Source organism: Acomys minous (genome assembly GCF_964271855.1).
Source record: "Acomys minous genome assembly, chromosome: 5".
Taxonomy (NCBI): domain Eukaryota; kingdom Metazoa; phylum Chordata; class Mammalia; order Rodentia; family Muridae; genus Acomys; species Acomys minous.
In genome coordinates this window covers 110,267,620-110,294,325 of record NC_140494.1, presented here as the reverse complement: position 1 = coordinate 110,294,325, position 26,706 = coordinate 110,267,620, and the positions used below count along the sequence as shown (strand labels likewise).

At 41.5% G+C, this 26,706-nt stretch overlaps 1 protein-coding gene across 6 annotated transcripts; it reads left to right on the top strand.

Moving 5' to 3' along the window:
* The first annotated feature begins 67 nt into the window (after positions 1-67).
* On the top strand, positions 68-26,706 carry BCO2 (beta-carotene oxygenase 2). 6 transcript variants are annotated; one of them, XM_084782083.1, is made up of 13 exons: positions 68-207; positions 301-356; positions 6,304-6,505; positions 12,459-12,670; positions 13,092-13,207; positions 13,939-14,041; positions 16,562-16,690; positions 17,813-17,973; positions 18,886-19,053; positions 22,625-22,762; positions 23,292-23,474; positions 24,165-24,275; positions 25,325-26,702. In XM_084782083.1, exons 2-13 carry the CDS (start codon positions 341-343, stop codon positions 25,436-25,438), a joined length of 1,653 nt encoding a protein of 550 aa, XP_084638209.1. In that variant the 5' UTR covers positions 68-207; positions 301-340; the 3' UTR covers positions 25,439-26,702. The 6 variants fall into 6 exon arrangements, with proteins under 6 accessions (XP_084638209.1, XP_084638214.1, XP_084638210.1 ...); XM_084782084.1 differs by having other exon boundaries at positions 190-207; positions 304-356; XM_084782085.1 differs by lacking the exon at positions 68-207 and adding an exon at positions 23,953-24,077 and having other exon boundaries at positions 227-356; positions 24,214-24,275; positions 25,325-26,706.

Here is a 26,706-nt window from a genome sequence, read left to right as displayed (position 1 = left end):
GGGATGGTTAAGGAGGGAGACTATTATTTATCTGATTTTAATGTCAAAGATTATTTATAATTGGTTAGGATACTTGGCATAGCACTGAGACTACGCTTAGCAGTGCTTTGAGGCCCCTCCCTTACCTTCCTCTTCCCTCGCCCCCCTCCCCAGTCGCATTTTGTCACAGATCCAGGGACAACCAACCGGGCTCATTATTTACTTAAGGCGAGTGGCTGTAGATTGGGAAATCCTTGAGACCTGCTGCCGGCCCTGAACTGAGTTAAATACATTTTCTTAATTCTTTCTCTGCTTCCTCAGCAGCCTTCCTGGCACTGCAGTGGCGGCTTTTTCTGTGGCGATGGACCGGCTTCCAGGTAGGGACCGCCCCTCTACCCCTTCCTCTCCTGGCCCTCTTCTTACCTAGGGGCAGTAGGTTGCAGGCAGCACGCCAAGGGGGAGAAGTGAAAGAAGGCTTGGTTTGCCAACCACACGGTTGGTGTATTCATTACGGAAACAGCCACTGTGCTCACCCAGTTACTGTGACGCACTGGGACGAGATTGAGTCTAGAGATCTTGGATGCCACATAGGAAGGGCTTTTCTCTATTCTGATTTTTTTCCCCCGACTGAAAACCACTACTTTGTGGTCTGCTATAAATGTTTGGTTCTCCTATCTGTATTCTGGGAAACTGTCCCAAACCCTATGGGTTTCATTTTGTAGTTTTCTAGTTATAGCTACTACTTCAAGAATTTATTTTCAGCAATTAGTTGATATAGAACTGCCAGAAATGTCACCAATATGCACAGTAAATTATAAAGTTATCTAATCCCTTAGTGCTGCCCTATGTAAGGCAATGTGTTAGGTGCTAGGAGAGGGGAGGACTAGCGAGACTTTGTATTCAAGGAGTACTGCTAGGTTGTAAAGTGCGCCTATCTTTTTCACACAAGACAGCAAGGTAACGAGCCCAGGACAGCTACCTACAGGCAGCGCTTAGGAAGCGGCTGGCCCGGACCCTGGAGCTTGAAGGCCAAGTTAAATAAGCAAATTTCATGTGGAGGAGCTGGGAAATAGCCTAGGCGAAGAACGGCCTTGAGAAGAGACTGGGGAGTAGTTCAGTTAGGCTGGAGTGAACAGCTAGGGTGGGCTGAGACTGTGCAAGGCCTTCAGGTGCCTGGTCAGGCAGTTCCAACAATGACAAGTGGGTTGTTGCATTATGGAGGAGTAAATGATGTAGCCAGGTTCATATGTAGGACACTTAATTTAGTCACAGTGCTTCTCTGCCTGCTTCGTGTCATTGCACTGATGGAAAACCATCTTCCTTGCTCATCCAGATAAATGAGGACCTCAAGTCCTGATGAGGAATGTAGAGCTGGAGGCAAACGTTTGAGGTCTCTAACCCTTATAATGGCCAAAGGGCTCAAGGCACTCACTTAGAAGAAAGCTCTGGTGTGCAGAAGAAGCTTCATTCCTCACCGAGTCTCTCTTTGCAGCTTCTCCTGCAATTGGGAGGCGGTTGTTCATCCAGTTAAGAGTCAAGGGTCTGAGTTAGGCAGTGGAAGGAAGTGACACGTAGGAAGGAGGAGTTGAGGCAGCAGTGCTGAGGAAGATGGGTGTAGGCTAGGAAAAAGTGTGTAGTCCCAGGAAGGAGAGACTAGTGGAAATAGTTACTCATGCAGAATTTTGAGCCTGGGAAATTTGTGCATAGACCATGGAAGTCATCTTTTTTTCAAATTCCCCCTACTGGCCTGTGCCATTGTGGTCAGAACTGTGTTGTAAGGGTAGTGAATAAGATGAATTCTGCGCCCACAGAGAAAGTGAAGGGAGATGTTTGCTGGCGGAAGAACTGATTCAGAAGAGAAGAGAAGAGCGCTAAGAGTCGTCTAAGACATAACTGGAGAATTTAAGAGCCAAGACGTAATCACTAAGGGAGAAAGTTGGAATTAAAGAGTAAAGGTCCAAGGTTATATACCTCAACATTTATGTGGTGATAAGAGGGACAGGATCAGAGGAGGAGATTAACATTTGCAAAGTATCATTATATTTAAATACGATGATAGATAGAAGCAGGAATCATTAACCTCTCTTAATCCTTATTTTATCTTGGAAAAACTTGAAGTTCCATGGGGTTGAGATGTTTACCTAAGGCTGCCAGCTAACGCATAAGGAAGCTGACAGAAAGCAGCATAGTCAGAGGGCAGCAAAGTGAAAACCATAATCAAATGTTAAAATAGCCAAGAATGGAAACAGGTGTAGGGAGATGGTGGCAGCCATATCAAGTATGAGGATCGCCAGGAACAGGAACGTGGAGGGTAGAGCATACAGATAACGTAAATATCTAAAATGCAGGGGCCAGAGAGAGGCGGCTCAGGGGTTAAGAACACTGGCTGCTGTTTCACATGACTTGGGTTTGATTTCCAGTATACACATGGTGGCTCACAGCCATCCTTAACTCCAGTCAGGGAATCCAGCACTCCTTTCTGACTCCTGAGGGTACCAGGCATGCATATGGTGCAAAGACAAAATGTGGAATACTTCCAATTCGTGTGTATCTAGTTGGGCTGTTCACTCGAACTCTATGTGAAATAGCTACTCTACTTTTTAACTTATTTTTTTTTTAATTTTTATTTTTTGGTTTTTCAAGACAGGGTTTCCCTGTGTAGCCTTGGCTGTCCTGGACTCACTTTGTAGACCAGGCTGGCCTTGAACTCACAGTGATCCACCTGCCTCTGCCTTCCGAGTGCTGGGATTAAAGGCGTGTGCCACCACTGCCCGGCTGCTAATCTGCCTTTTATCAGGGAATTTTAATCTAAGAGGAGAATCAGATAAATTCACCACTGGGGAGAGTAAGATAAGTCTAGATTTCTCTTTACTTTTTTTTTCAAAGCACCTTTTTTTTTTAATCTTTGAATTTTTATTGGTTTATTGATTTATTTACTTTATATCCTGATTGTAGGCCCCTCCCCCCTCTTCCCCATCCCCTTTCTCCTATTCATCAGAAAAGAGGACCTTCCCCCCCCAGCTCATCAACTTGTGTCAGGACTGAGTTTGTCCTCTTCCCCTGTGGCCTGGCAAGGCAGCCCCACCAGGGGAGAGTGATCAAGAAGGAAGCAACTGAGTCCATGTCGGAGATAGCCCTCACTTCCCTTACTAGGGGACCCACGTGTAGCCTGAGCTGCCCATCTTCTATATCTGTGTAGGGGGCCTAGGTCCACTCCTCGCATGATCCTGGCTTGGTGCTTCAGTCTTCGAAAGCATCTCTGGGCTTCCTGTGGAGCTCCTGTCACCTCCAGATCCTTTTGTCCATGTCCTCACTTTTCCATAAGACTCCCTAGACTCTGCCCAATGTTTGGCTGTGAGTCTCCATATTTTCTTGGATCCTTTGCTGGGTGTAGCCTCTCAGAGGACAGCTATGCTAGGCTCCTGTCTGCAAGCTTAGCTGACTACTGTTAATAGTGTCAGTCTCTTTCCCATGGGCTGGGTCTCAGGTTGGGCCAGGCATTGGTTGGCTAGTCCCTCAATTTCTGCTCTATCTTTCTCCCTGCATATCTTGTAGGCAGGGTACGTTTTGGGTCGAAGTCTTTGTAGGTGGGTTAGTGTTCCCCTCCCTCCACTAGGAGTCCTGTCTAGTTAGAGGGTGTCCTTTAGTCTCCATGACCCCTACTACTAGCAGTCTCGGATAGAGCCACCCCCATATCCTCCCAGAAGCGTCCCCTGTCCTGGACCTCCAGCTTGTCACGGCGATGCCTCCGCCTATGGTTTCTCTCCTCTCTGCAGGCCCTCTGTCCTTCCGCCCCTGTTGTCCCCAGGTCTGATCTCCACCCTCATTTCTCTCTGCGCTCCCTCTCCTACCTTGTTCCCTCTCTTCAGCCACTTTCACTCTCTATTCTATTTCCCCTTCCGAGTGAGATTTAATCATCTTCCCTTGTTACTTATCTTTGGGTCTGTGAATTGTAGTATGTTTACCCTGTTCTATATGGGGAAGACCCGCTTATAAATGAGTACATACCATAGGTGTCTTTCTGGGTCTGCGTTACCTCACTCAGGATGGTCTTTTCTAGTTCCGTTTGTTTGCCTGCAAATTTCATGATTTCTTTGTTTTTTCATAGCTGAGTAGTATTCCATTGTGTACATGTACCACAGTTTCTTTATCCATTCTTTGGTTGAGGGACATCTAGGTTGTTTGCAGATTCTGGCTATTATGAACGAAGCTGCTATGAACATAGTTGAGCCAGTGCCCTTGTATGGTAGAGCATCTTTTGGATATATGCCCAGGAGTGCTATAGCTAGGTCTTGAGGTAGAGCTATTCCCAATCTTCTGAGAAAGTGTCAGATTGATTTCTAAAGTGATTGTACAAGTTTACACTTCTACTAGCAATGGAGGTGTGTTCCCCTTTTCCCACACCCTCACCAGCATGTACTGTCACTTGAGTTTTGATCTTAGCCCTTGTGATGGGTGTGAGTCGAAGCATTTTCTTAGTACCTCTAGTAGTACCTGTTGTTTCTGCTTTTCAGTACACCTGCCTGCTTTATCCCAGAGACTTACGTAATATTAGGTGCGGAGTGGAGTCTAGGACTTGGAATTTCTGCTCCTGTAAGAGAGAGTAATGGGTTGTATTTTTGTTGCAAATAACTTTCAGACAGGACAGAGACGTGATGCTGGAATGACTCATCTGACCCCCTGGGCAACAAGTTCCTCTTGTTGGGTTTGGAGGCTTTTCAGTCTCTCAGCAGTGTCTGGCTCTGTGTTGAAAAAACTAAGACAATTAAAAGAAAGAAAACCCTTAGTGCATCTTATTGTATTGATCATTAAAAGTTAGATAATCAATAGTAAACATTTTGGGGCTATGTATTGTGTTCTAAAGCTTTCCATAAACTGGCAAGGTCACTTATAACCTTAGGCATGATAAGAGTTTTTTTTTTTTAATTTCTCTGTCTTAGAAAAGAAGAAAAGGCACAGAAAGGTTGAAAACCTTTTGGAAGAAACTTAAGATTTGAACCTAGGCACTCTAGCCATAGTCTTTAAAGGAAGACAAGGCCTAACATTTGAGTCAGATCTTGAGCAAGAGGTAGAACTTTCTTCCCTCCCCCTCCACATATGTAGAGGTGAGAGGTCGATAGCAGTTGTCTTTTTCAATTCTTTTCCACCTTTATTTTTTGAGATAGGATCTCTCTTTGACCCTGAAGCTCATCACAGCTAGACCGGCTGGCCAATAAACAGTGGACTCCTCTACTCTCCCAGCGTTAGGATAACAAGGCTTGCTGCTGTGCCCAGTGTTTTGTTATTGTAGTTCACTATGTGGGTGTTGGGATTGTGTATAGCAACTGATTTACTGGCTGAGCTACCTTCTGGTTCTTCCACTTCTCCCTGCTCGCTCCCCGTCTGAGACAGGGTCTTGCTTGGTAGCCCAGGCTGGCCCCTTTTACTCCTCCTCCTTTACTTTTTGAGTGCTGGGATTACAGTTGTGTTGTACCACAACTGCCAAACCTTCTTCTTGTGTGTTTTATTTTATTTTATTTTTCAGTGTTGGAATCCAACACAGGGCCTTGTGCAAGCTGGGGAAGCACTGTGCCACCGATCTGCGTCCTCACCTGTCATTTTCTTAGGGAGAGGCTTCGGGAGGGGCATTCAGGGTGAAATGAATGGTTTTTTTTTTTTTTTTTTTTTGGAAAAACAAGAAAGAGCTGGGCCTCACTGAATGGTTATATTTAGGAAAGCATAAGGTCACGTGTGCTCCAAATTTAATATTTCAAAGAAATTGAATCATATACTATAAAATAAATCGCCAAAAGAACATAGATCTCTTGTCTTTTGGATAAGTTTATCTGTTAATTTTTCTTAGTCTAGACTCCTGTACCATTGATAACGTCTACGATGTAAAGGATTGTAGCCAAAGTTACAAATAACTTTGTTATAACTAAAGTTATATTTGACCACACCTCTCTGTACTTGTGCATACTAGCTGTTGAAGTCTTTTAAGCATGAAGTAACAGGGATGATGCTCTGCTCCTGATTATAAGATAGGATTTTACTCTTGTGACTAAGGACTGTTCTGGTTCAGAATTTCAGAATGGAGAATGCATGTTGGTACCTTGAGAAAAAAAAAAAAAGAGAATGAGGAAGAAAAGAGAGGAATTTGGAGGAATAAGCCTGTTAACAAGAGATCCTGTAACAATGTGTGTGTGTGTGTGTGTATGTATGTGTATATGTGTGTGTGTATATTGTGTGTGTGTGTATATGTGTGTGTGTGTGTGTGTGCACATGCATCCATACTTGTTTATATGTGTGTACACGTGTTATGTGCATTTTGCTTCTCTTTCACAGTTTTGAAGAAGCACATAGGGGATTCTCACCAGAAAGCCATGTTGGGACCAGGGCAGAGTCTGCCGTGTATCGCGCCGCTGCTGAGCACGGTGGAGGAGACTCTGAGCACCGTCTCTGCTCGGGTCCGAGGACACATTCCCGAATGGCTCAATGGCTATCTACTTCGAGTTGGACCTGGGAAATTCGAGTTTGGAAAGGACAAGTAAGCCTAGATTTTGGAGAATGTGTGGTTTGAGTCTTCAGACTATGCGCGCAACTGTCTTTCCTCCCTGAGGTGACTACTGCCACTCTGGCCCCGTGGTTTCAGATAGGGGAAATTGTTGCCTAGAGAAGGGAAAATATTTTTTTTTTTTAAAAACCATTTTGCTCTCTCATTTCCAGCTCGAATTGTGACTTTGAAGTTTTCTTTGAGTTTATGCCACGCAGGGTTCTCTGTGAGACTACTGAGGTATTTCACCACAAGGTCCTGAAGGAAGGGCACAGCCCTCACCTCCTACCTCTTTCTCTGCCACCCTGAACCTCCCAGTCACAATGACCTGTTTCAGTTCCTCATGGCTTTGTGCGTATCTTGGCATCAATGATCTCTTACTTGTCCTCCCTGATCTCCCAGGCCTGACTTTGTCCTTCTGATCTCAAAACTCACTTTCTTTGACTTCTCCTGTGACTTCTCATTTTAAAAACACCAAAGCTGACTGTATTGCCAGTTTTCTGCATTGTACTATTGTCACTAGTGCCCATTTCCTTTGTTCCTTTTTTTTTTAAATGACCCATTTACCATTTATTTTATTTGTATGAATGTTTTGTCTACTTGTAAAGTATATGTATCACGTATATGCCTGGTGCCCGCTGAGGTCATAAGAGGGTGTCAGACCCCGAGAAACTGGAGTTATGGATGATGTGAGCCACCATGTGGATGCAGGGAACTGAACACATGTCCTCTGTAAGCGCCATAAGAACTATTAACTGTCGGGCCATCTCCCCGGCCTTGGTTGTTTTTCTTTGTGTATGTACCTTAGCTGTGTTCTTTCACCAAGATATAAATTCCACAAAGCCAGAAGTGCTTCCTATTTTATCCAAATGTCCCGAGTATCCTGAATAGTAGCCTGTACCCAGCTAGCGCAATGGGTGAGAACCCAGCAGGTTGTTAGGATATCATTTCTTTGTGTGTCTAAGAGGGGTATGAAATGATTGGAAGACATGCCCATGGCTAGGAAGCAATCTGCTTTTAACTTTTTTAAATGTTAGAATATTTTTGTATGAAAACATTTGAACTATAGCGAAGTTATTAGGGTCGGGGTGGGGGTAGGCATGTACTACCCTACGTATATGTCCTCTCTCACTGATGTTATGTTACTCTCTGCTGGTCTTCTCCACTATTTCTATAGACTTTTCTTTCTTTCTTTCTTTCTTTCTTTCTTTTTTTTTTTTTTTGAGACAGGGTTTCTCTGTGTAGCCTTGGCTGTCCTGGACTTGCTTTGTAGACCAAGCTGGCCTCAAACTCACAGTGATCCACCTGCCTCTGCCTTCTGAGTGCTGGGATTAAAGGCATGCGCCACCTGCTCACATAGACTTATTTTTAAAATTGCAACCATCCTGGGGCCTGGAGAGTTGGCTCAGATGCTTAGAGCACTTGTTGCTATTGCAGAGGACCTGAGTTCAAGTTCCAGGGCCCACACGACAACTTACAACCACCCGTAATTCCAGTCCCAGGGGATCTGATGCCCTCTTCTGACCTCCCTGGGCATCTGGCATGCATGTGGTGCACATATATACATGAAATCAAGAACTCTAGTGCGCATAAAATAAAACCAAGCCATCCAAAACAAACTCAAAAGGAAAAGAATTGCAATCATCAGTGGAGTTGTTGTTCTGCTTTCTAAAATTTTCTTAATTATCCCAGCAGCGAGCTAGCTCAGTGAGTAAAGGTGTTTCCTAAGAAGCCTGAGGAGAGAACTAATTCCAGTGCGTCGTTCTTTGACCTCCTCACATCCACACACATCCACACCTAGAAATTCACACTGCCGCACCTTTATGCTGCTACAAAACAGGGCTCGTAGTTAGTTTCAATGACTCAATATTCCAGGGATTATTACCTTTTACAAATTGGGCAATGTATTTTTAGCATACAATTACTATTCTAAGTACTTACAAGGGTACAGTTCAGTGGCATTGGGTTCGCTCAACCTGTTGTGCCACCACTGTTGCATGCATCCATCCACAGAACTCGCTCCGTTTTACAGAAATGAGCAGGGTTCTATCAGAGTTAAGTCCTTGTTTTCTTCCCTCCTCTCCCTCCAACTACATTTCTATTTCTTTGTCAGCTACACCAGCAGCTGGGCCTGGCTGTCCCACTCCACCAGGCCTCTCCATCTGTCCTCTCCAAGGACCAAAAGAAACAGACACTCTCAGGGTATTTTAAAGATATATATTTCATATATATATATGTGTGTGTATATATATATATGTGTGTGTGTATATGTATATATATACATATACATATATATGTATATATATATATATATATATATATATATATATATATATATATATATTACATCTGAATTTGCTGAGCCCTGTGTTCACTGAATAGCCTGCATGCATGAAGGGCAGCAGAGCACCCCAGCCAGCTGCTGCAAGAGGCCTGTAAGAAGAAGTTACTTTAGAGGTTAGATTGCAGTGGGTGGAGAGGAGGATGGCGGCCTGGGTAGAGGCTGCAAGTGGAGAAAAGTCAAAGTACACAAACCAATAGATAACAGAGGGAAAACAAAGAGAGAAAGCATAGATAAATAAAAAATAAGAGACAACAAAGAAGTAGCCATTGAAACAGAAAAAAAAAAAAACCTGTAAGAGATTTTGCAGGTGTCAATGGCAGCTAAAATAGAGGCACCTATTAGAATATATATTTTAAAGGCACAGGCTCAAATTATTTCAACAATGATTCTACCAAAAATTTATATATGAGGTAGCCTGATATTGCTTTATAAATTATCTTAGGCCACTGGAAATAGAAGGAGATGTCCCAATTGAGTTTATGAAGGAACCTCATTTCAAGATATAAAGACAATGCAATAAAGGAAACCTCAGACTAATTATATTTATAAACACATATACAAAAGAACAAAATATAAAACAGTAATTTGACACCAATGAATTATTAACAAACACAATCTAACATCACATTACAAATATAATTCACAAAGATCAGGTGGAATTAAGTCCAAAAATGCAAAGCTGGCTCATCATTAGGAAAGGTACCCATGTCACATTAGTAATTGTCTCAGGAAAAATAATTGTAGAATTTTCCATAGGTGCTAGGAAGTCTTCTTGTTGAAATTTACCATCTGAGCCATGTGTGGTGGCGCACGCCTTTAATCCCAGCACTCGGGAGGCAGAGGCAGGCGGATCGCTGTGAGTTCGAGGCCAGCCTGGTCTACAAAGTGAGTCCAGGACAGCCAAGGCTACACAGAGAAACCTTGTTTCGAAAAACAAGCAAACAAACAAACAAAAAATAAAGAAAAGAAAAAAAAAGAAATTTACCACCTGTTTCTCATAAAATATTACAGGAAAATCTGACTTAACAGATAGTTTCCTAATATGATATATACATGAATATGTAATATCTCATCTCCCTCTTTATGCTTGTATCTTTATGCAAAAATAGTAAGGCTAAATTGGGAACTGCTACAAATGTTTTTTTCTATATCCAGGGAAGAGGTTCAGGGTTTCGGCACATTTGGACCAATGGAAAAATCATCTCTTGTTCTTGTACAGAATGGCAGCCTTTTAAAGGTTCATTTCCCATTTTTTTCTTTTCTTTTCTTTTGTTTTTTGGTTTTTCGAGATAGTGTTTCTCTGTGTAGCCTTCATGTCCTGGACTTGCTTTGTACACCAGGAAGGCCTCGAACTCACAAAGATCCACCTGCCTCTGCCTCCCGAGTGCTGGGATTATCATTTCCCATTTATTACAAGTACAATATATTAGTAAAAATTCCAGCAAGCTATTTACAGAGAATTAGATTGGTTGTTATCAAAGTTCATATGGAGAAATAAATATGCAAGAATTATCAAGACCACAGTGAAAATGAAAATTATTAGTGTTGTACAAGACATTAAAAACCTGTAAAACCGGGGCTGGAGAGATGGCTCAGAGGTTAAGAGCACTGACTGTTCTCCCAGAGGTCCTGAGTTCAATTCCCAGCAACCACATGGTGGCTCACAACCATCTATAATGTGATCCGATGCCCTCTTCTGGTGTGCAGGTGTATATGTGGTCAGAGTAATGAGTACATAATAATAAATAAAATCTTGAAAAAAAAACCTGTAAAACCTCTACAATTGAAACATTATGGCAGTGGTTCATGAGTAGGTGAACAGGTGACAGAAAAGGAAACCCAGAAATAGACCCAGTATCTGTTAAAGATGGTATCTGAAATCATGGGAATAAGAGGGCATTTTTCTTTCTTTTTTTTTCTCTATATTAAAAATGTGGTAAAGGGGCTGGAGAGATGACTCAGAGGTTAAGAGCGCTGACTGTTCTTCCAGAGGTCATGAGTTCTATTACCAGCAACCACATGGTGGCTCACAACCATCTAGAATGTGATCTAATGCCCTCCTCTGGCCTGTAGGTGTACATGGAGGCAGAGCACTGTATAGATAATAAATAAATTAATTTTAAAAATGTGGTAAAATATGCAGCATGTAAAATTTAACTTGAAGTTCAGTAGTGTCAAGTTAACCATTTTAACTGCACAGTTCAGTAGTGTTAGGTCAATCATTTTAACTGCACAGTTCAGCAGTGTCAAGTCAACCATTTTAACTACACAGTTCAATAGTGTCAAGTCAACCATTTTAACTGCACAGTTCAGTAGTGTTAGGTCAACCATTTTAACTGCACAGTTCAGTAGTGTCAAGTCAACCATTTTAACTGCACAGTTCAATAGTGTCAAGTCAACCATTTTAACTGCACAGTTCAGTAGTGTTAGGTCAACCATTTTAACTACACAGTTCAGTAGTGTCAAGTCAACCACTTTAACTGCACAGTCCAGTAGTGTCAAGTCAACCATTTTAACTGCACAGTTCAGTAGTGTTAGGTCAACCATTTTTAACTACAGTTCAGTAGTGTCAAGTCAACCATTTTAACTGCACAGTTCAGTAGTGTCACATATATTTACATTGTACTACATTTTCAGAATTTTCTCATCTTGCAAAGTTGGAACTAAGTGGTTAACTAGTGATTTGTCATTTCTCCCATTCTCCAAGTCCACTAACTCACCTTATTCCTGTTTTTATAAACATGAATATTTTATTTTAAATTTTAAAGTACATTTATTTAGTGTGCATGTGTAAATGTTCACACATGGCATCCACGTGGAAGCAAGAGGACAGCATTCAGGAGTTCTTTGGCTGTGTGGATTCTGGGATCAAACTCAGGTCATTAGGCTTGCCAGTTTTTACCCACTGAGCCAGCTCTCCTGTCTCTTGCCTACTTTAAATGCCTTATATCAGTAGATCATGCAGTGTCTGTACTTTGATGACTAGCTTATTTTATTTAACATAATGATTCTCAAAGTTCATCTGTGTTGTAACACATGACAGGATTTCCTTCCTTTTTAATGCTGAATAATAACGTGGTGTGTCTTGTAGAGGAAACAAACTATCTCCTCAACTTCTTGGAGGAGACAATCGGGAGGATTAATAGTGAAAAAAATTCATAAAATGTTTGCTTTCTAAACAAAAGTTTGTATGTACTTGGGAAGCCATATTTAAAAAAATATAACAAATAAAATATATAATAAAATATATAATAAAAAACAATAAATAAAAAAAGATAAGATGATGAATGTTTCTTTTTAAGAACTTGTTCTGATTTGGAAAATGTCATGCTTTTTCTCTGTCCTCTTAACCATAGGGAAATGAGCATAATTACCTGTGCACTCACCACTATAGGATTTTACTTTAGCCCATTGGAGACTGAGATTTTTGACAGGGGAAACTGTCACTCCTTAATTTCAGGCTCTCTAAGTGATTGGGTGGCTCTGGGACAGGTGCCTCTACTATCTTTATATTTAGGTGGCAGAAATAACCCTCCACCCCTCATTTTGATCCGTGCTTTGCATACTCATAAGTGAATTTCTATTCTTTCCTCCCATTTGCAGATACAATCATTGGTTTGATGGAATGGCTTTGCTTCACCAGTTCAGAATGGAGAAGGGCACAGTGACATACAAGAGCAGGTTTCTACAGAGTGACACATACAAGGCCAACAGTGCTGGAGATAGAATTGTCATCTCAGAATTTGGCACACTGGCCCTCCCTGACCCATGCAAGAATATCTTTGAACGTTTCATGTCAAGGTTTGAGCAACCCAGTAAGCAACCCTTAAAATAACAGTGATCATTTTAAAAATTAGTATCTTATAAATACAAATCATGAAAAATATACATTAAAAAAAGATATTTTTGTTTACGTATATGCATCTGTGATTCTGGGTGTCCGGCAGAGGCCAGAAGACGATGTCAAGTCTCCTGGAGCTGGAGTTACAGAGGGTTGTGAGCTGCCCTGTGCTAGAAACAGAAGTCAGGTCTTCTGGAAGAGCAATATGTGCTCTTCAGTTTTGAGACATTTTTCCAGCCCTTGAAAAAAATACACAGTGTGTGTTTGTGTGTGTGTACATATGTATGAGAGAGAGAGAGAGAGAGAGAGAGAGAGAGAGAGAGAGAGAGAGAGAGAAAGAGAAAGAGAAAGAGAGAGAGGAGAGAATGCACTCAATGTCTGCTCCCTGATTTCAGCGATGACTGACAACACCAGTGTCAACTTCGTACAGTACAAGGGTGACTACTACATGAGCACTGAGACCAATTTTATGAATAAAGTGGACATTGAAACTCTGGAAAGGACAGACAAGGTAATGTGTGGGCCCAAAATGAATAAAATAGACCCCAATTTTCTTTCTATTCAGAGCACCCTGTAGACTCTTGGTAGCTAAAGAAGAAATCAGAGGCTTATCCCCACAGCATCAAAGGCGCCCAGTGATTTAGGCCGCCATCACCCTCTGCTGGCATTAGAATGGGTTGTGGGGTTTTCTTAATGACAACCCCAAACTCCTAACTTAGTTTTAACATCACAAGGCCAGGGTGTAAGGGAAATAGCCCTGACAGGCTCATGTTCTTCCTAGACACAATGTATAGACCCACATTGCCTTGGCACATTAATTAATAAAATTTCAGGACAAGTTTGCTTTTGATACTGTGTCTTGCTCTTGGTCTGTAGCTCACTTTGGCCTGGAACTCCCTATGTACCTTCAGCTGGCTTTGAACTTGTGATCCTCCTGCCTCTACCTCCCAATAACTGGGAATATAGGTGTGTGTTACACCACCTCAGATGAAAAATTTTAATTTTACTTTTGATTGTAACTGCTATGCTTATTTTGAACTTTGTGTTGGTGGCCATGGTACTGCTGGTTCTTACTGTTTTGTTTTTCATCTGTTTCTTTTTCCTGAACAGTAAAACAACTTTTTTTTTTTAGATTTCTCATATCATACTTTCAATATAGATGACATGCTTCTATGATCTATGCTAATTTATGTTAATAAACATATATTGTGTATCATTTACAATTCTCAAATGGTCCTGCAGGTGGACTGGAGCAAATTCATTGTTGTGAATGGAGCGACTGCACACCCTCATTACGACCCAGACGGAACAGCATACAATATGGGGAACTCCTATGGACCAAGAGGTGACGTGAAGATGGAAGTACTTTTAGATATAATTAAGAGTAAACTGTTTCTACAAGCTTCATTATGCTTAAAGTATAAACATGAAATGTCATTTGAAGGGTTCAGAAAGCAGCCTCCAAAGAGGCTTTACTGAAGTCAAAATATATGATTTCTCATTAAGTATGTGTTCAGAGATCCTTTGTACCTGATCTCTTAGATGTCAATTTCAGTGTAATTTACATCTTTATGATCCACCATGATTTCACGTATTATAAGCATTGTAGAGCTGGGAGCAGTTGCACGCACCTGTAATCCCAGCACCTGAGGAGGCAGAGGCAGGCGAATCTCTGTGAGTTCAAGGCCAATATGGTCTACCTAGCAAATCCAGGACAGTCAAGGCTATACAGAAAAACAAAACAAAACAAAACCTAAAACAAACAAACCAACAAAAGAATTGTAGGCATTTTTAGTATATGAACTTTAAAGACACACTATATTGCAAAATCAAGAAATGTAAAATGCTGCAGAGAAGATATGTAGGGAGGGCCACTGTCTGTCACACAGGAGTAACAACTACAAAGTAGATTGAGTCACAGCTGGATGACATTCACAACTCCACACCATACCACCTTGGTGATCATCTACACACTTCCAAAGTTGCTACCAATCTGCTCCAGAATGTTCCAATAGCTAAAAAATTATAGCTAGTGTTTATTGAGTATCTAAGATGGGCTAGGGATAAGCATATTTCTCTGTGTTTTCTTCTTTAATCCATACACACCGACTCCCGAAGGGCCTAGTTTTAAGACAAATGCTGCAGTTTTAGTTTTTTTTTTTTTGGCTTAGGTACAGATAGAATGTCTCGGATACTTTTCAGCCCAACTTGTTTTCTTTACTCTCAGATTCTTTACCTTTGATTCTTTAAAACTATTATAGGAAACAGCAGTGATCTTCTTGGCAAAATAGTTCAATGGATATAATGACTCTGTAGGGTTTTTGTTTGTTTTTTGTTCCATCCATCACTTTTTGATTATTAAAAAATCCACTTCTTATTAACTCTATTAAGCAAGTAGTTTATTTTGAAACTTATTTGTAATATGAAAATATCATTTTTAGTTATATAGCCTAAAATCACGACTAGATCATCAATCTCAACCTCATGCATCTAAGAATTATCTAGAACGCTTGCTATCAGGGTCGGTCACTGGGCTCCATCCATCTGTAGGAATTCTGGCTTAGCAGAACTGAAAAGAGGCTTGAGAATCTGTACCCCAGGGAATCTATGGACCCCAGGGAAGCTTGGTACCAGTAGCCTCTGGCTCTCACTGAGAAACTCAGTCACCCATCATGGCTGCCCATGCATGTTACTCTGCCTCAATTTCCAGTTTCTGTAAAGTCTGGGAGACTCTGCCAGCATCTGATTCAAGGTGCTGAGCAAGGCAGGTCTCCTTCGCGTTCCTCAGTGCATTAGATGCCCCTCTTTCGGACTGCCTTCAGATTCCTGTAGTTAGAGTGTAATTCGTCATGTTTCTCTCACACCTACATCCAGCTAATCAAAGGTTCATCTCAGCACTGCCCTAAATATCTTCATAATTGAGCACCTCATGTTGCCACTCCCACAGCCACCTCACATCATCCCTTCCATGGCCACCGGGTTCTCACAAATAAAATTGCTGAACTAACCTTTTAATTGGTTTCTTTGATACCTCCTTCACCTTACTTTCCTGTTGTCTCAACATGGTGGCCACAGTTGGCCTCTTAACCCCACCCACCTCTCTAGTCTCATCTTTTAGATTCTCTTCCTTGCTTATTACACAGAACTCCACTGGCCTCTTTGTTGTTATTTGAACACTACAAACTGTTCCTGGCTGCATACGCACTTTCCTTTGCCAGAATATATTTTTCACAGATATGCTCGAGTATCTTCTTCACCTTCGTCAGGTCTTTGCTTGACTTCCCAAGTCTTCCCCAGACTCCCTTATTCAGAATGGCAAACAGGAATGCCCACCTGTACAAAACCACTACAGCCTGCATTCCTGGCTTGTTTTACCGTGCAGCTCATATCGCCATTGGATGCATTTTTGCTCATATGTTTTATTAGAATTTGAGTTTTAGAGATGAACCTATTTTATATGTTCTGTGTACTACTATATGCAAGAGTTTGGGATATAGCGTTTAGAACACTTAGAATAATGTTTGGAATATGATTGATGACCATTAAATGGCTTCAGAATAAATGAATCAAGGAAAAAAAAAACAGTGGTTATTTTGTTCCTAAGGAGCAATGGCGATTGTGAAAGTCCGTGTTATGCAAGTTCATCATGTCTTACACTGCAAATTATAATACCAGGATGATAGTTCAGCATTGCCTAAATAGTTATTCATTCACTGAGTGGCTACATAAACATATGCTATCAGTTAATCTACCAATAACTATTTATAGTATGCTCACTAAATACCAAGCCCTTGCAAAGGCATGGCTATCTTTCGTTCTAGAATGTAAGTAAAAATAGTAAAGGGAGAACATTTTTGTTGTCCAGGTTCTTGCTATAATGTTATTCGGGTTCCTCCAGAGAAGAAAGAGCCTGGGGAGACGATTCACGGAGCACAGGTGCTGTGTTCGATTGCTTCCAAGGAGACAATGAAGCCTTCTTACTACCATAGCTTTGGTGAGTCCATAGATGAAGCCTTCTTACTACCATAGCTTTGGTGAGTCCGTAGATGAAGCCTTCTTACTACCATAGCTTTGGTGAGTCCATAGATGAAGGCTTCTTACTACCATAGCTTTGGTGAGTCCATAGATGAAGGCTTCTTACTACCATAGCTTCAGTGAGTCCGTAGATGAGGACAGTTGCACTGGGCTCTGCCTTAATGTTTCTGTATCAGAAAGATTAGTTTTGACAAGTGTCATGTTAATAATTTATAGAAGCATTATGATAATGAGATCAGGATTGCATTAATACCAGTTAAGTTATTCTGTTTAGTCATGTATTCCTTATGCTGCCCTGCAGATTGCTTGAAGAGACATGGATGCTAAATATAAGTAGCTACTAGAAACATTAATTGATAAATAAAAATTTTAGTCAATTTCAAAGTCGTAAAATAATAGTCACAGATGAAAAGATCTGACTATTTCACGTGTGTGTGTATATGTGTAATTGTATATTCTACATAGATTGTTTCAGCCTTTTTTTTTTCTTTTTTTGGTTTTTCGAAACAGGGCTTCTCTGTGTAGCCTTGACTGTTCTAGACTCACCTTGTAGACCAGGCTGGCCTTGAACTCACAGAGATCGCCTGCCTCTTCCTCCCAAGTGCTGGGATTAAGGGCATGTGCCACCACTCCCAGATTGTTTCATCCTTTAAAAATAATGTTTTGTTAACCTTTGAGATGTTTTAGTCTTTATTCAGAACCCTTACTTTATGTGTTATAAAGGATGATAGCCAAAATATTCCTAGGTCCTTAGAAAAGGACTAAGGGATAAATGCACTGAGCATACGTGGCACTTTAATAATTTACTACTTTCTATTAGCCTTAAACCAAAATAATTTGAAATGGAAAACAAAACAAAACAACTGAAGGACATTAACCCAAGAACTCTTAGCAGTTCTCTTTTCTGTGTAGAAACAGGAAATATGTCGAGTTGAGCTGAGAAACAGCGAGGTATTTCTGGATGGTATCTGTTCAGGTCAGCAGTAACATGCCCAGTCATTCAGATGGGTCCCCTCACTGCCACACTTCAGCTCACTCTAGTTTGCCAAGTGACACCTTATTGTTTCCTGGAACCTTTTAGGGATGACAGAAAACTACATAATCTTCATCGAACAGCCTCTAAAGATGAAGCTGTGGAAAATCGTCACTTCTAAAATCCGGGGAAAGGCCTTTGCTGATGGCATAAGCTGGGAGCCCCAGTATAACACACGATTTCATGTGGTGGATAAACACACTGGACAGGCTGAGTATTTGAGCGTATTATAATGAAAATGTTGCCCCCCAACCCCCGAAGATGAATTTCTGCAGGGTTGGTTTTTCACCTTCATGGGGCATTATTTTAAAAGATGTTTCTAATTAAGGGTGTTACTTTCTTCTGCTGGTTGGGTTGGCTGTTTATTAATTAGCACAGTGGATGCTGCATATTGGGGAATGGTGGGGGATGTTTTTCAATGGATTGAAGTACGCTTTTTAAAAAAGATCTATTTAATCATTATTTATACATATTTTGCCCACATGTGTGCCTGCATGCCAGAAGAGGACACCATGTGGTTGCTGGTAATAGAACTCATGACCTCTGGAAGAACAGTCAGCACTCTTAACCTCTGAGCCATCTCTCCAGCCCTGCATCCTAAGTTTAATTTACCCCAATTACCCTACAAAATAATTTAAATAATGAATATATTTTTCAGTTAGTCATTTAATTTATAATAAGGATCGTAAATAACAGTATTTTCTATTAATCTTATAATTAAAGTCTAGGACCTATTTATCCTGTAAAACATTAGACCACATTTCAGGAGGACTTTTAAGTTAGTCACAATAGATGCGTTTGTGTCAAACAGCCTCAGTTCACTGATTAAAATGAAGTGAGATGACTTAAACAAGCAATGCTTAAATCAAAGTATATTTTCTTTTATACTCTGATTTTTCTTCTTTTATATCTACTGACCATGGCATGTGAGTGGGGCGTAAATCCGTGGCCATGGCTTATAAGTAGGGGTGCATAGTCTGATTTTTTTCTTTATCCCTACTGACCATTGCTTGTAAGTGCGGTGCATAGTCTCCTAATTTGAGCTTTGTTGATTTATTTCTGAAAGGAGGGGAGAGGAAAGAGAGCTGAGTGTCTCTCTGTGTTGTTTATGTGCCCTGCAGCCTCTCCCAGGAGTTTACTACAGCAAGCCTTTTGTTACCTTTCACCAAATCAATGCCTTTGAAGATCAGGGCTGTATTGTGATTGATATGTGCTGTCAGGATGATGGGAGAAACCTAGAAGTTTACCAACTACAGAATCTCAGGAAAGCCGGGGAAGGGCTTGATCAGGTAAACAGCTTGAACTCCTTTGCTTTCTGAGTGCTGGGTTAAAGGTGAGTAGCACCATGCCTGGTGTTAACATTTTACTTTTAAGGACGTTGCTTGCTCTATATTAATTAATTGTCCGTATAGAACAATATAAACTTAGGTTTAAATAAAAAAAAAACAAGCAGAAAGCATGGAGCATTTTCTTATGTATTTCTTTTCCCTACCTTCTTCAATATCACCATTTTAAATTTTGTTTTATTTATAGTTACTATATGTATGGTATGTGTGCATGGCCTGGGAATTGAACTCAGGCTGTCGGGCTTGCACAACAAACCATGGTACCCTTCAAGCCACCGTCTCACTAGCCCAATACTACCACCTTGCATTGGTGAAACATTTGCCATATTTGATGAGCTAGTACTGATCCATTGATACCAACTGAAGCCCACAGTTCTTAGGGCTCACCCATTGTGTTAAATAATCTTCTGCCTCTATACTCTGTATGTTTCACAAAGTCTGTAGTCCAGGCTGGTCTTGAACATGCAGCATCTTCCTCCCTCGCCCTCTTGAGTGACAGGATTATAGCTGTCATTCAAGACACTGCCACACCCAGTTTAGATCAACTCCCTCCCTCCCTTCCTTTCCTCCTTCCTTCCTTCCTTCCTTTTGGTTTTAGTAGTATGAAATTATAGTTCCTCCATGCCTTGTTGCGTGTTGATAGTTTTTTTTTTCCCCCAAGACAGGGTTTTGCTGTGTAGTCCTGGCTATCGCAGAACTCACTCTGTAGACCAGGCTAGCCTCGAACAGACAAAGATGCACCTGCTTCTGCTTCTCATATGCTGGGATTAAAGGTGTGTGCCACCACTGCCCTGCTGTGTGTTGATATTATTACCATTATTATTACTATTATTATTGAGCAATAGTGTTTTGTGTGGTTATATTAGTTGACTATCCATTTGATGATTGAAGAACAATTTTGGTGAATATTACAAAAGCCGTTATAAACATTTGTGCACAGATTGTGTGTAAACATAAATTGTCAATAAATATCTTTTTGAGACAGGGTCTCGTGAAGTGCAGGCTAGCTTTGGATTACTTGTATAACTAAAACTGGCCTTGAATCCTGGTTTTATTGTCCTTGTTTTTCAAGTTCTGGGATTACAGCCATGTGCCAATACATCCAGCCACACATTTTTAAAAAAAATGTATATTTTGTTAGATTGGGAGACTTCTCTTTTTATTTCTATATTACTAAGAATTTTCATCATGCATATAGATGTAGCATTTCATATTTTTCCTCTCTATTGAGAGTGTCACATGGCTTTAATCCCTTATTTTAATGGTGTGATGAAGTGCACTGATTCCTCCTTTTATTTTTTTATTTTTTGGTTTTTTGAGACAGGGTCTCTCTGTGTTAGCCTTGACTGTCCTGGAGTCACTTTGTAGACCAGGCTGGACTCAAACTCACAGTGATCCACCTGCCTCTGCCTCCTGAGTGCTGGGATTAAAGGCATGCGCCACCACCACACCTGGCAACTCCTCCTTTTAAAGAGTGTTTAAACTATGTAGAATGGCAGATGCTTTTAATTCCAGCACTTGGCAAGTAGAGAGTGTTGGATCTTTATAGGTTCCAGGCCAGCTGAGGATACATAGTGAGATCCTGTTTCAAAAGAATAAAGTTTATGCTGGGCCTGGTGGTACAGGCCTGTAATTGTAGCTACTGAGGGCTGAGGCAAGAAGATCACAACTTTTGGAAATTCACCTGTCTCTGCCTCTCATTTCCCAGAAGACTCTGGGGCATAATAGATGTTTGTGCTGTGAGAACCCTGGCTTTATATGGATTCTAGCAACTCGAACCAGGCCCTAATCCCTGCGTTAACAAGTGCCTTTATCTGCTGACCCACTCACTGAGCCTCAATATTGTTTTGTTTTGTTTTTTAATTGAAAATAATAGCTATCCAGCAGCTGGCCGTGATGGCGCATGCCAGCGTGCAGGGAGGCAAGGCTACACAGAGAAACCCTGTCTAGAACCCCCACTCCCCCCAAAAAAACTTATAAAAAATCATAAACATCCCAATGGGTGTGGAGTTGTGTTTGTGGTTTTGATTTACATTTCTCAATGACTAATGTTTTTGTGCATCTTGCTGGGCCCCCAGGGGAAGAGTGGTCTCTAACACCTGGTTCATCAGTAGATTTTTTTTCCTCCTAAATCTTGGCTGTATTGGCTCATCATTGCCTCCAAGCACCTATTTTAAACATTTTAATCCAGATTTTTTTTTTTTGGTAGTTCTTCTCAAAAGAATAGTTGATTTGCATCACCTGACCCAACCTTAAGTATCTTTTTGTTTAGGGAAGATTTTACAAAAGAAAACAATGTTGATCAAAGATAAATTTTAAAGAGGCAATGCTCCGTGAAGCTTAAGAATAATATTCTGGAAGTTTCAGAAAAATTCAAACAAAGAGCAGCATTGCATTTTGCTCAGCGAAAACGTCTCTGTGTGAGATGGAGGTGACATGGGGTAGGTAGGTAGGCCAAGGGAATGCTGCAGTTGGTTTTCTATCTTATTAATATTCCGAGAGAGAAAAGTGTGCTTAAAGCATGTGCTCACAGGAGCCATGCAGGCTCCCTTCGCACCTCCTGCTTAGACTCCATCTCAGCATTCAGGCTGTTTTGAAGCTCCTGGGATCGTCCACAGCATCCAAGTTCACGGGGAAGACTCACAAGGCTTAGCGCAGCTGTGAAGTATGAAAAGAAGGCTGGGATGAAGCTAGGCTCAAGCTTGCAGCCTTTTTCCACTAGCGTATTTGCATAGGGCGCATATAAAGGAGTCCCGACGCCATGTGTGGTCTGTTAGATTCCTGGGACGTTCGTGACCTGGCTGTTCGGGGATCAGGCTAGGGGTCAGGCATGTAGGTGTTCAGGCCTACACAGCTAACCACAGGCCCTGAAGTTCCAGACTCCTAGATGTTGGGTTTTTTTTTTCATTTTCACTGAAGATTAAGCCTTGGGCCTTATACGTTCTAGGCAAGCACTGTTCCATTGATCTACATCCTTAGCCCCCAGGTGTTCCTTTTAAAGTCACATCATTATCACAAACTGCATTTATTGACTACACAGTGTCATGCAAAGCCTCACGTACTCTTATCAGATACAGGAGTCTAAGAAGAACTCAGCTTGTAGGAGGCAGCTAAGGGTTAGTCTTGAAAATTGGTCTTGCTCAAGACTGTGTGGGTTTTGAGCAATCCTAGTCTGCTAAGCTGGCCCTTTTCTGAATCAGCAAACATGAAAAGGGGCCTTCTCTTGTTACTGTCTGGCCCTTGGGACCTTTGCCTGTATAATCATTTCTTTATATGATGCTAACTTATAAATACCTCATTTTATAGTTACTATTCCACCGCTAGAATCTAAGTTTCATGTTCAGTGTCTAAACAATACTCAGCCTGCAGTAGGTACTCAGTAAATATCTGTTGAATGAGTGAATGAACGGGAATCATTACTTGTACAGTTCTAGTAACGACTGGACTTGTTACTAGTTTGTTATCCTAGAGATGACTCCCCGCCCCCATCTGTTCATTCCTCTCTTCTGAACAGGTCTACAAGTCAATGGCAAAATCTTTTCCTCGGAGATTTGTCTTGCCCTTAGATGTCAGTGTGGATGTCCCAGAGGGAGAGAACCTCAGTCCGCTGTGCTATTCTTCAGCCAGCGCTGTGAAGCAGGCGGAGGGAGAGGTAAGATCCTGGTGGACGTCAGACTGAGGATTGGGAGGGCAGTGACGTCACTTTATCCTTTGGCTGCCCTCCGAATGTTTGGTGCCCTGCAGGGTTCATAACACGTGGCTGAGCTCGGGCGAGGTGGTGGAAACTTGTTTGCGCGAGAGTTAACAAACAGGGTGGGATGGGCACTGTGTTTGACCTTGAGCCAGATCTGTGCAACTTGCCCATGGTTGTGGAACGTGTGAGATTCTCGGGTTGACCCGACCTTTCCTATACATACATGTCTTACTTTTAGCAGAATAATACAGAAGCTCCCTACCTCCTGGGCCACTTGACATCTTAGGCACAGCACCTGACAACGTCATCTACTTGCACCCTTACTATGAAAAGGGGAACAGCCCGAATGATGACGTAAAGCCTCAGCTCTCAAATTCTGTCACAAGATGCAGAGGAGTGTATCCGTACACCAAAGAAAGGAAAGGGAATTAGGAGAAGATAAAGAGAGTTAAATGTCCACTTTCTAACCTTTGGGGATCTCTCTTAGATCTGGTGCTCTCCTGAAAATCTACACCATGAAGACCTGGAGGAGGAAGGGGGTATTGAATTTCCTCAGATCAACTATGGCCGATTCAATGGCAAAAAGTATAGTTTCTTCTATGGCTGCGGTTTTCGGCATTTGGTGGGGGATTCTCTGATTAAGATTGATGTGGTGAACAAGACACTGACGGTAATGAAAATCACTTTTCTTTTCTTTTTTTTTTCCAAAGACCTGCTTTGCCCTTTGAATTAATTTCTGCTTTGTTTAATGTAGTGTTCAGATGTATTATTTTTCTCAAAAAATTAATATTTGATGTGTGTGTGTGTGTGTGTGTGTGTGCACGCGCCTGAGTATATTATGGGCACCACATATATGCAGGAGCCTCTGGAGGTCAGAAGAGGGCATTAGATCCCCTGGATCTGGGGTTACAGGAAATTGTGAGCTGCTACATGGGTGTTGGGAATCAAACCCAGGTCTTCTGGAAGAGCAGCCAGTGCTCGTACTGCGGAGTTGCCTCTGAGCCTAGCTCTTTGGATTCTTTAATATTCCAACAGCTCAGCTATTTTCATAAGTCTAAGAATCACGGATCACCTAAGCAAGGGGGAAAATAATGGTAAAATTGATGTCAGTTTTGGAGGTGAAGGTTGTAGTGACCCCTATATTTCAGATTGATGGGAAATTTCTTAAGTGGCGATCTAGAGGCAGCAGAGGTTTCTCCTACCTGTATTCAATGCAGCAAGGCTGGGTTTGTGTTCGCTGTTGGAGCATTCTGTTGACAGCTCAATTTACACTGTGAGTGACAAACGCTATAGAACACCCCCACTTGCATGTCGCCTTTCCTCAGATGTCTTTTGTGTGTGTGTTGGGGGCACCTTGCAGGTTTGGAGAGAGGACGGCTTTTATCCCTCTGAGCCCATTTTTGTTCCAGTGCCAGGAGCCGATGAGGAAGATAGTGGGGTTATACTTTCTGTGGTGATCACTCCCAACCAGGTAAGCTTACTACCCAGTCATTAGTATTAGAAGTACAGCACTGATTTACTGGAACATGATATGTAGTGATGCAGCCCATAATTTATTTTGATGCCTTATGTAATCTTCTTTGTCTCCTTCCTATTTTTACTGTGTAACATTCTTCATTTAAAAAATCATAGAGTCCACATTTTATCACATTTTAAGGTCTTATTTGTAGAATCAAAACAGCATGATGTTTTCTTAGGAATTTGTTATATATAATGTACTTTCATAGATATTATGGTAGTTATTAAAAATTGCGGGGTACTATTTCATTTATGTGGAAGTTGTCACTTCAAGAAGCTGCAGGCGTCTTGCGTCTGATCTCACAGTGGTAAAGCCAGAGCTTAAATCAGGTGGCTTCTAGCCTGACGTTCATACCATCATCTGTGTTTCTAATTTCAGTGAACTGACCTAAAAATGTCCAATATCATAAGCTCTGGTGAGCATCTCAATAATGCTACTTACTGGCCTGTCTGGGCAATCTTATCTTATGGCAAATGTGTTCACCTCAAGACCAGCTTTGATCAATTATTAGTGGTACCTGGGTGTTGAGTGATGAGCCCTTTAATGGTTTAGTTAAAAAAAAAAAAAAGGCTGTGATCAATTAGTAATGTCTGCCGGGGGCTTATTCCATGCACTTAGCATCTAGTAATTAGGTCTGCATAAATCTCAGCCTGACTTACAATGCTGATCTTTGTACAGCTCCTAAGCAACATGAAAACGGAAACATTTCTAATTTGGGAAAAAGAATCTCCATGTACTTTTCAAGACTGGAAAGAGCCAAATAGAAATATTGTTAGACTCAAAGACGTCTTATGGGGAGGATTGGCATAAACAGCCTTATTTTTTTTGCTTTAGGGTGTGAACTTCTTTAGTCTTGGTGTTTCTATCCAGTCCAGCAAGTGGGCAAACATTTAACGGGTGGCTAGGTGAGGCTTTGCAGTAGGTGGCAGGACCAGGTATGAACCAGTGGAGATGGGTTCTCAGATGAAGAGGGAACGCTCCGTGTTGCTTTCTTTTTATAGAACGAAAACAACTTTCTCCTTGTCTTGGATGCCAAGAGTTTTGCAGAACTGGGGCGAGCAGAGGTGCCTGTGCAGATGCCTTACGGTTTCCACGGCACATTTGTGCCCGTCTGATGTCACGACCATGAGGTCTGGGAAGCAGGTTCCAAGGAGAGCACTCTACCAGAGAGAGAAAAGAGTGGGTCTTTCCCCCAAACTATTGTGCTTTGGACCTGACCCTGACCCCCACTGACTCATATTTTGAATGCCTGTTCCCAGCTTGTGACAGTATTTTGGGAGGCTGTGGAAATGTTTGGGGGTGAGGCCTTCTAGGCACCAGAGACCAGCTTTTGAAGTCCCCCATTCTTTTATGCTCTTTCTCTGCTTCCTGGTCCACTACAATGTGAACAGCCTTCACCCCAAGTGCCTCATCTTTCAACTGATGGAGTGCTCCATCATGCCTCCCTTCTGTGGTAGACTGAATCCCCTGAGATCCTCCCAAGGAAATCTTTTTATCTTAAGTTGTTCTGTCAGTTTAGGTTTGCTTTTGTTTTACAGCAGCAGCAGTAAAATAACTCATTAAAAAAACAAAACAAAACAAAAATTAAAACTCTGGATGTATGGTTTTACATTTCTATTCAAACATTTGTGGGGCTGGAGAGATGGCTCAGAAGTTAAGAGCACTGGCTGCTCTTCCAAAGGTCGTGAGTTTAATTCCCTTTAACCGCATGGTGGCTCCCAACCATCGATCATGAGATCTGGTGCCCTCTTCTGGCAGGCAGGCACACTTGCAGGTAGACCACTGAACATAATAAATAAATCTTTAAATGGAAAAAAACAAAACAACAACAACAACAACAAAAAAACCCAAACCCTCCACAGTTTGTGAGGTAATTATGATCATATATGTTTTAATACCATTTAAGAGATATACTGTATGTGTGTGAATGTTTTACCTGCATGTATGTACATGTGCCACATGGATGTTTGGTGACTGAGGAGGTCAGAGTAGAGCATCAGATCCCCTGGAACTGCAGTTAGAGATGGTTGTGAGCCACTGTGTAGGTGCTGGAAGCTGAACCCAGGACCTCTGGAAGAGAAACAAGTACTATTGATCATTGAGCCTTTTCTCCAGCTGCTATATTTATTTTTTAAGGATTTCCGTGTTTTGTGTGCGACTACGTGTGTGGGTATGTGCGTGTGAGTACAAGTACTCCTGAAGACCCATACAGGGCTGGCAATCAAACTCAGGTCCTCTGCAAGAGCAGTATGCATGTCCTCAACTGCTTAGTGATCTGTTCAGCCCTGCCTTTATATTGTCTCAGGGCTCTTTCTTGAAGCCACCAAGCAAGCATTGGTATAATATTTAAAGTTTTTGCAGAGCCAGGTGTGGTGGCACACAC

Bases quoted from the DNA above. Each gene is read 5' to 3' on its own strand.
- BCO2 (XM_084782083.1), top strand. The intron at 12,671-13,091 runs GTAAGCAACCCT...CCCTGATTTCAG, and splicing joins GTCAAGGTTTGAGCAACCCA to CGATGACTGACAACACCAGT. The intron at 14,042-16,561 runs GTGACGTGAAGA...TTTGTTGTCCAG, and splicing joins GAACTCCTATGGACCAAGAG to GTTCTTGCTATAATGTTATT.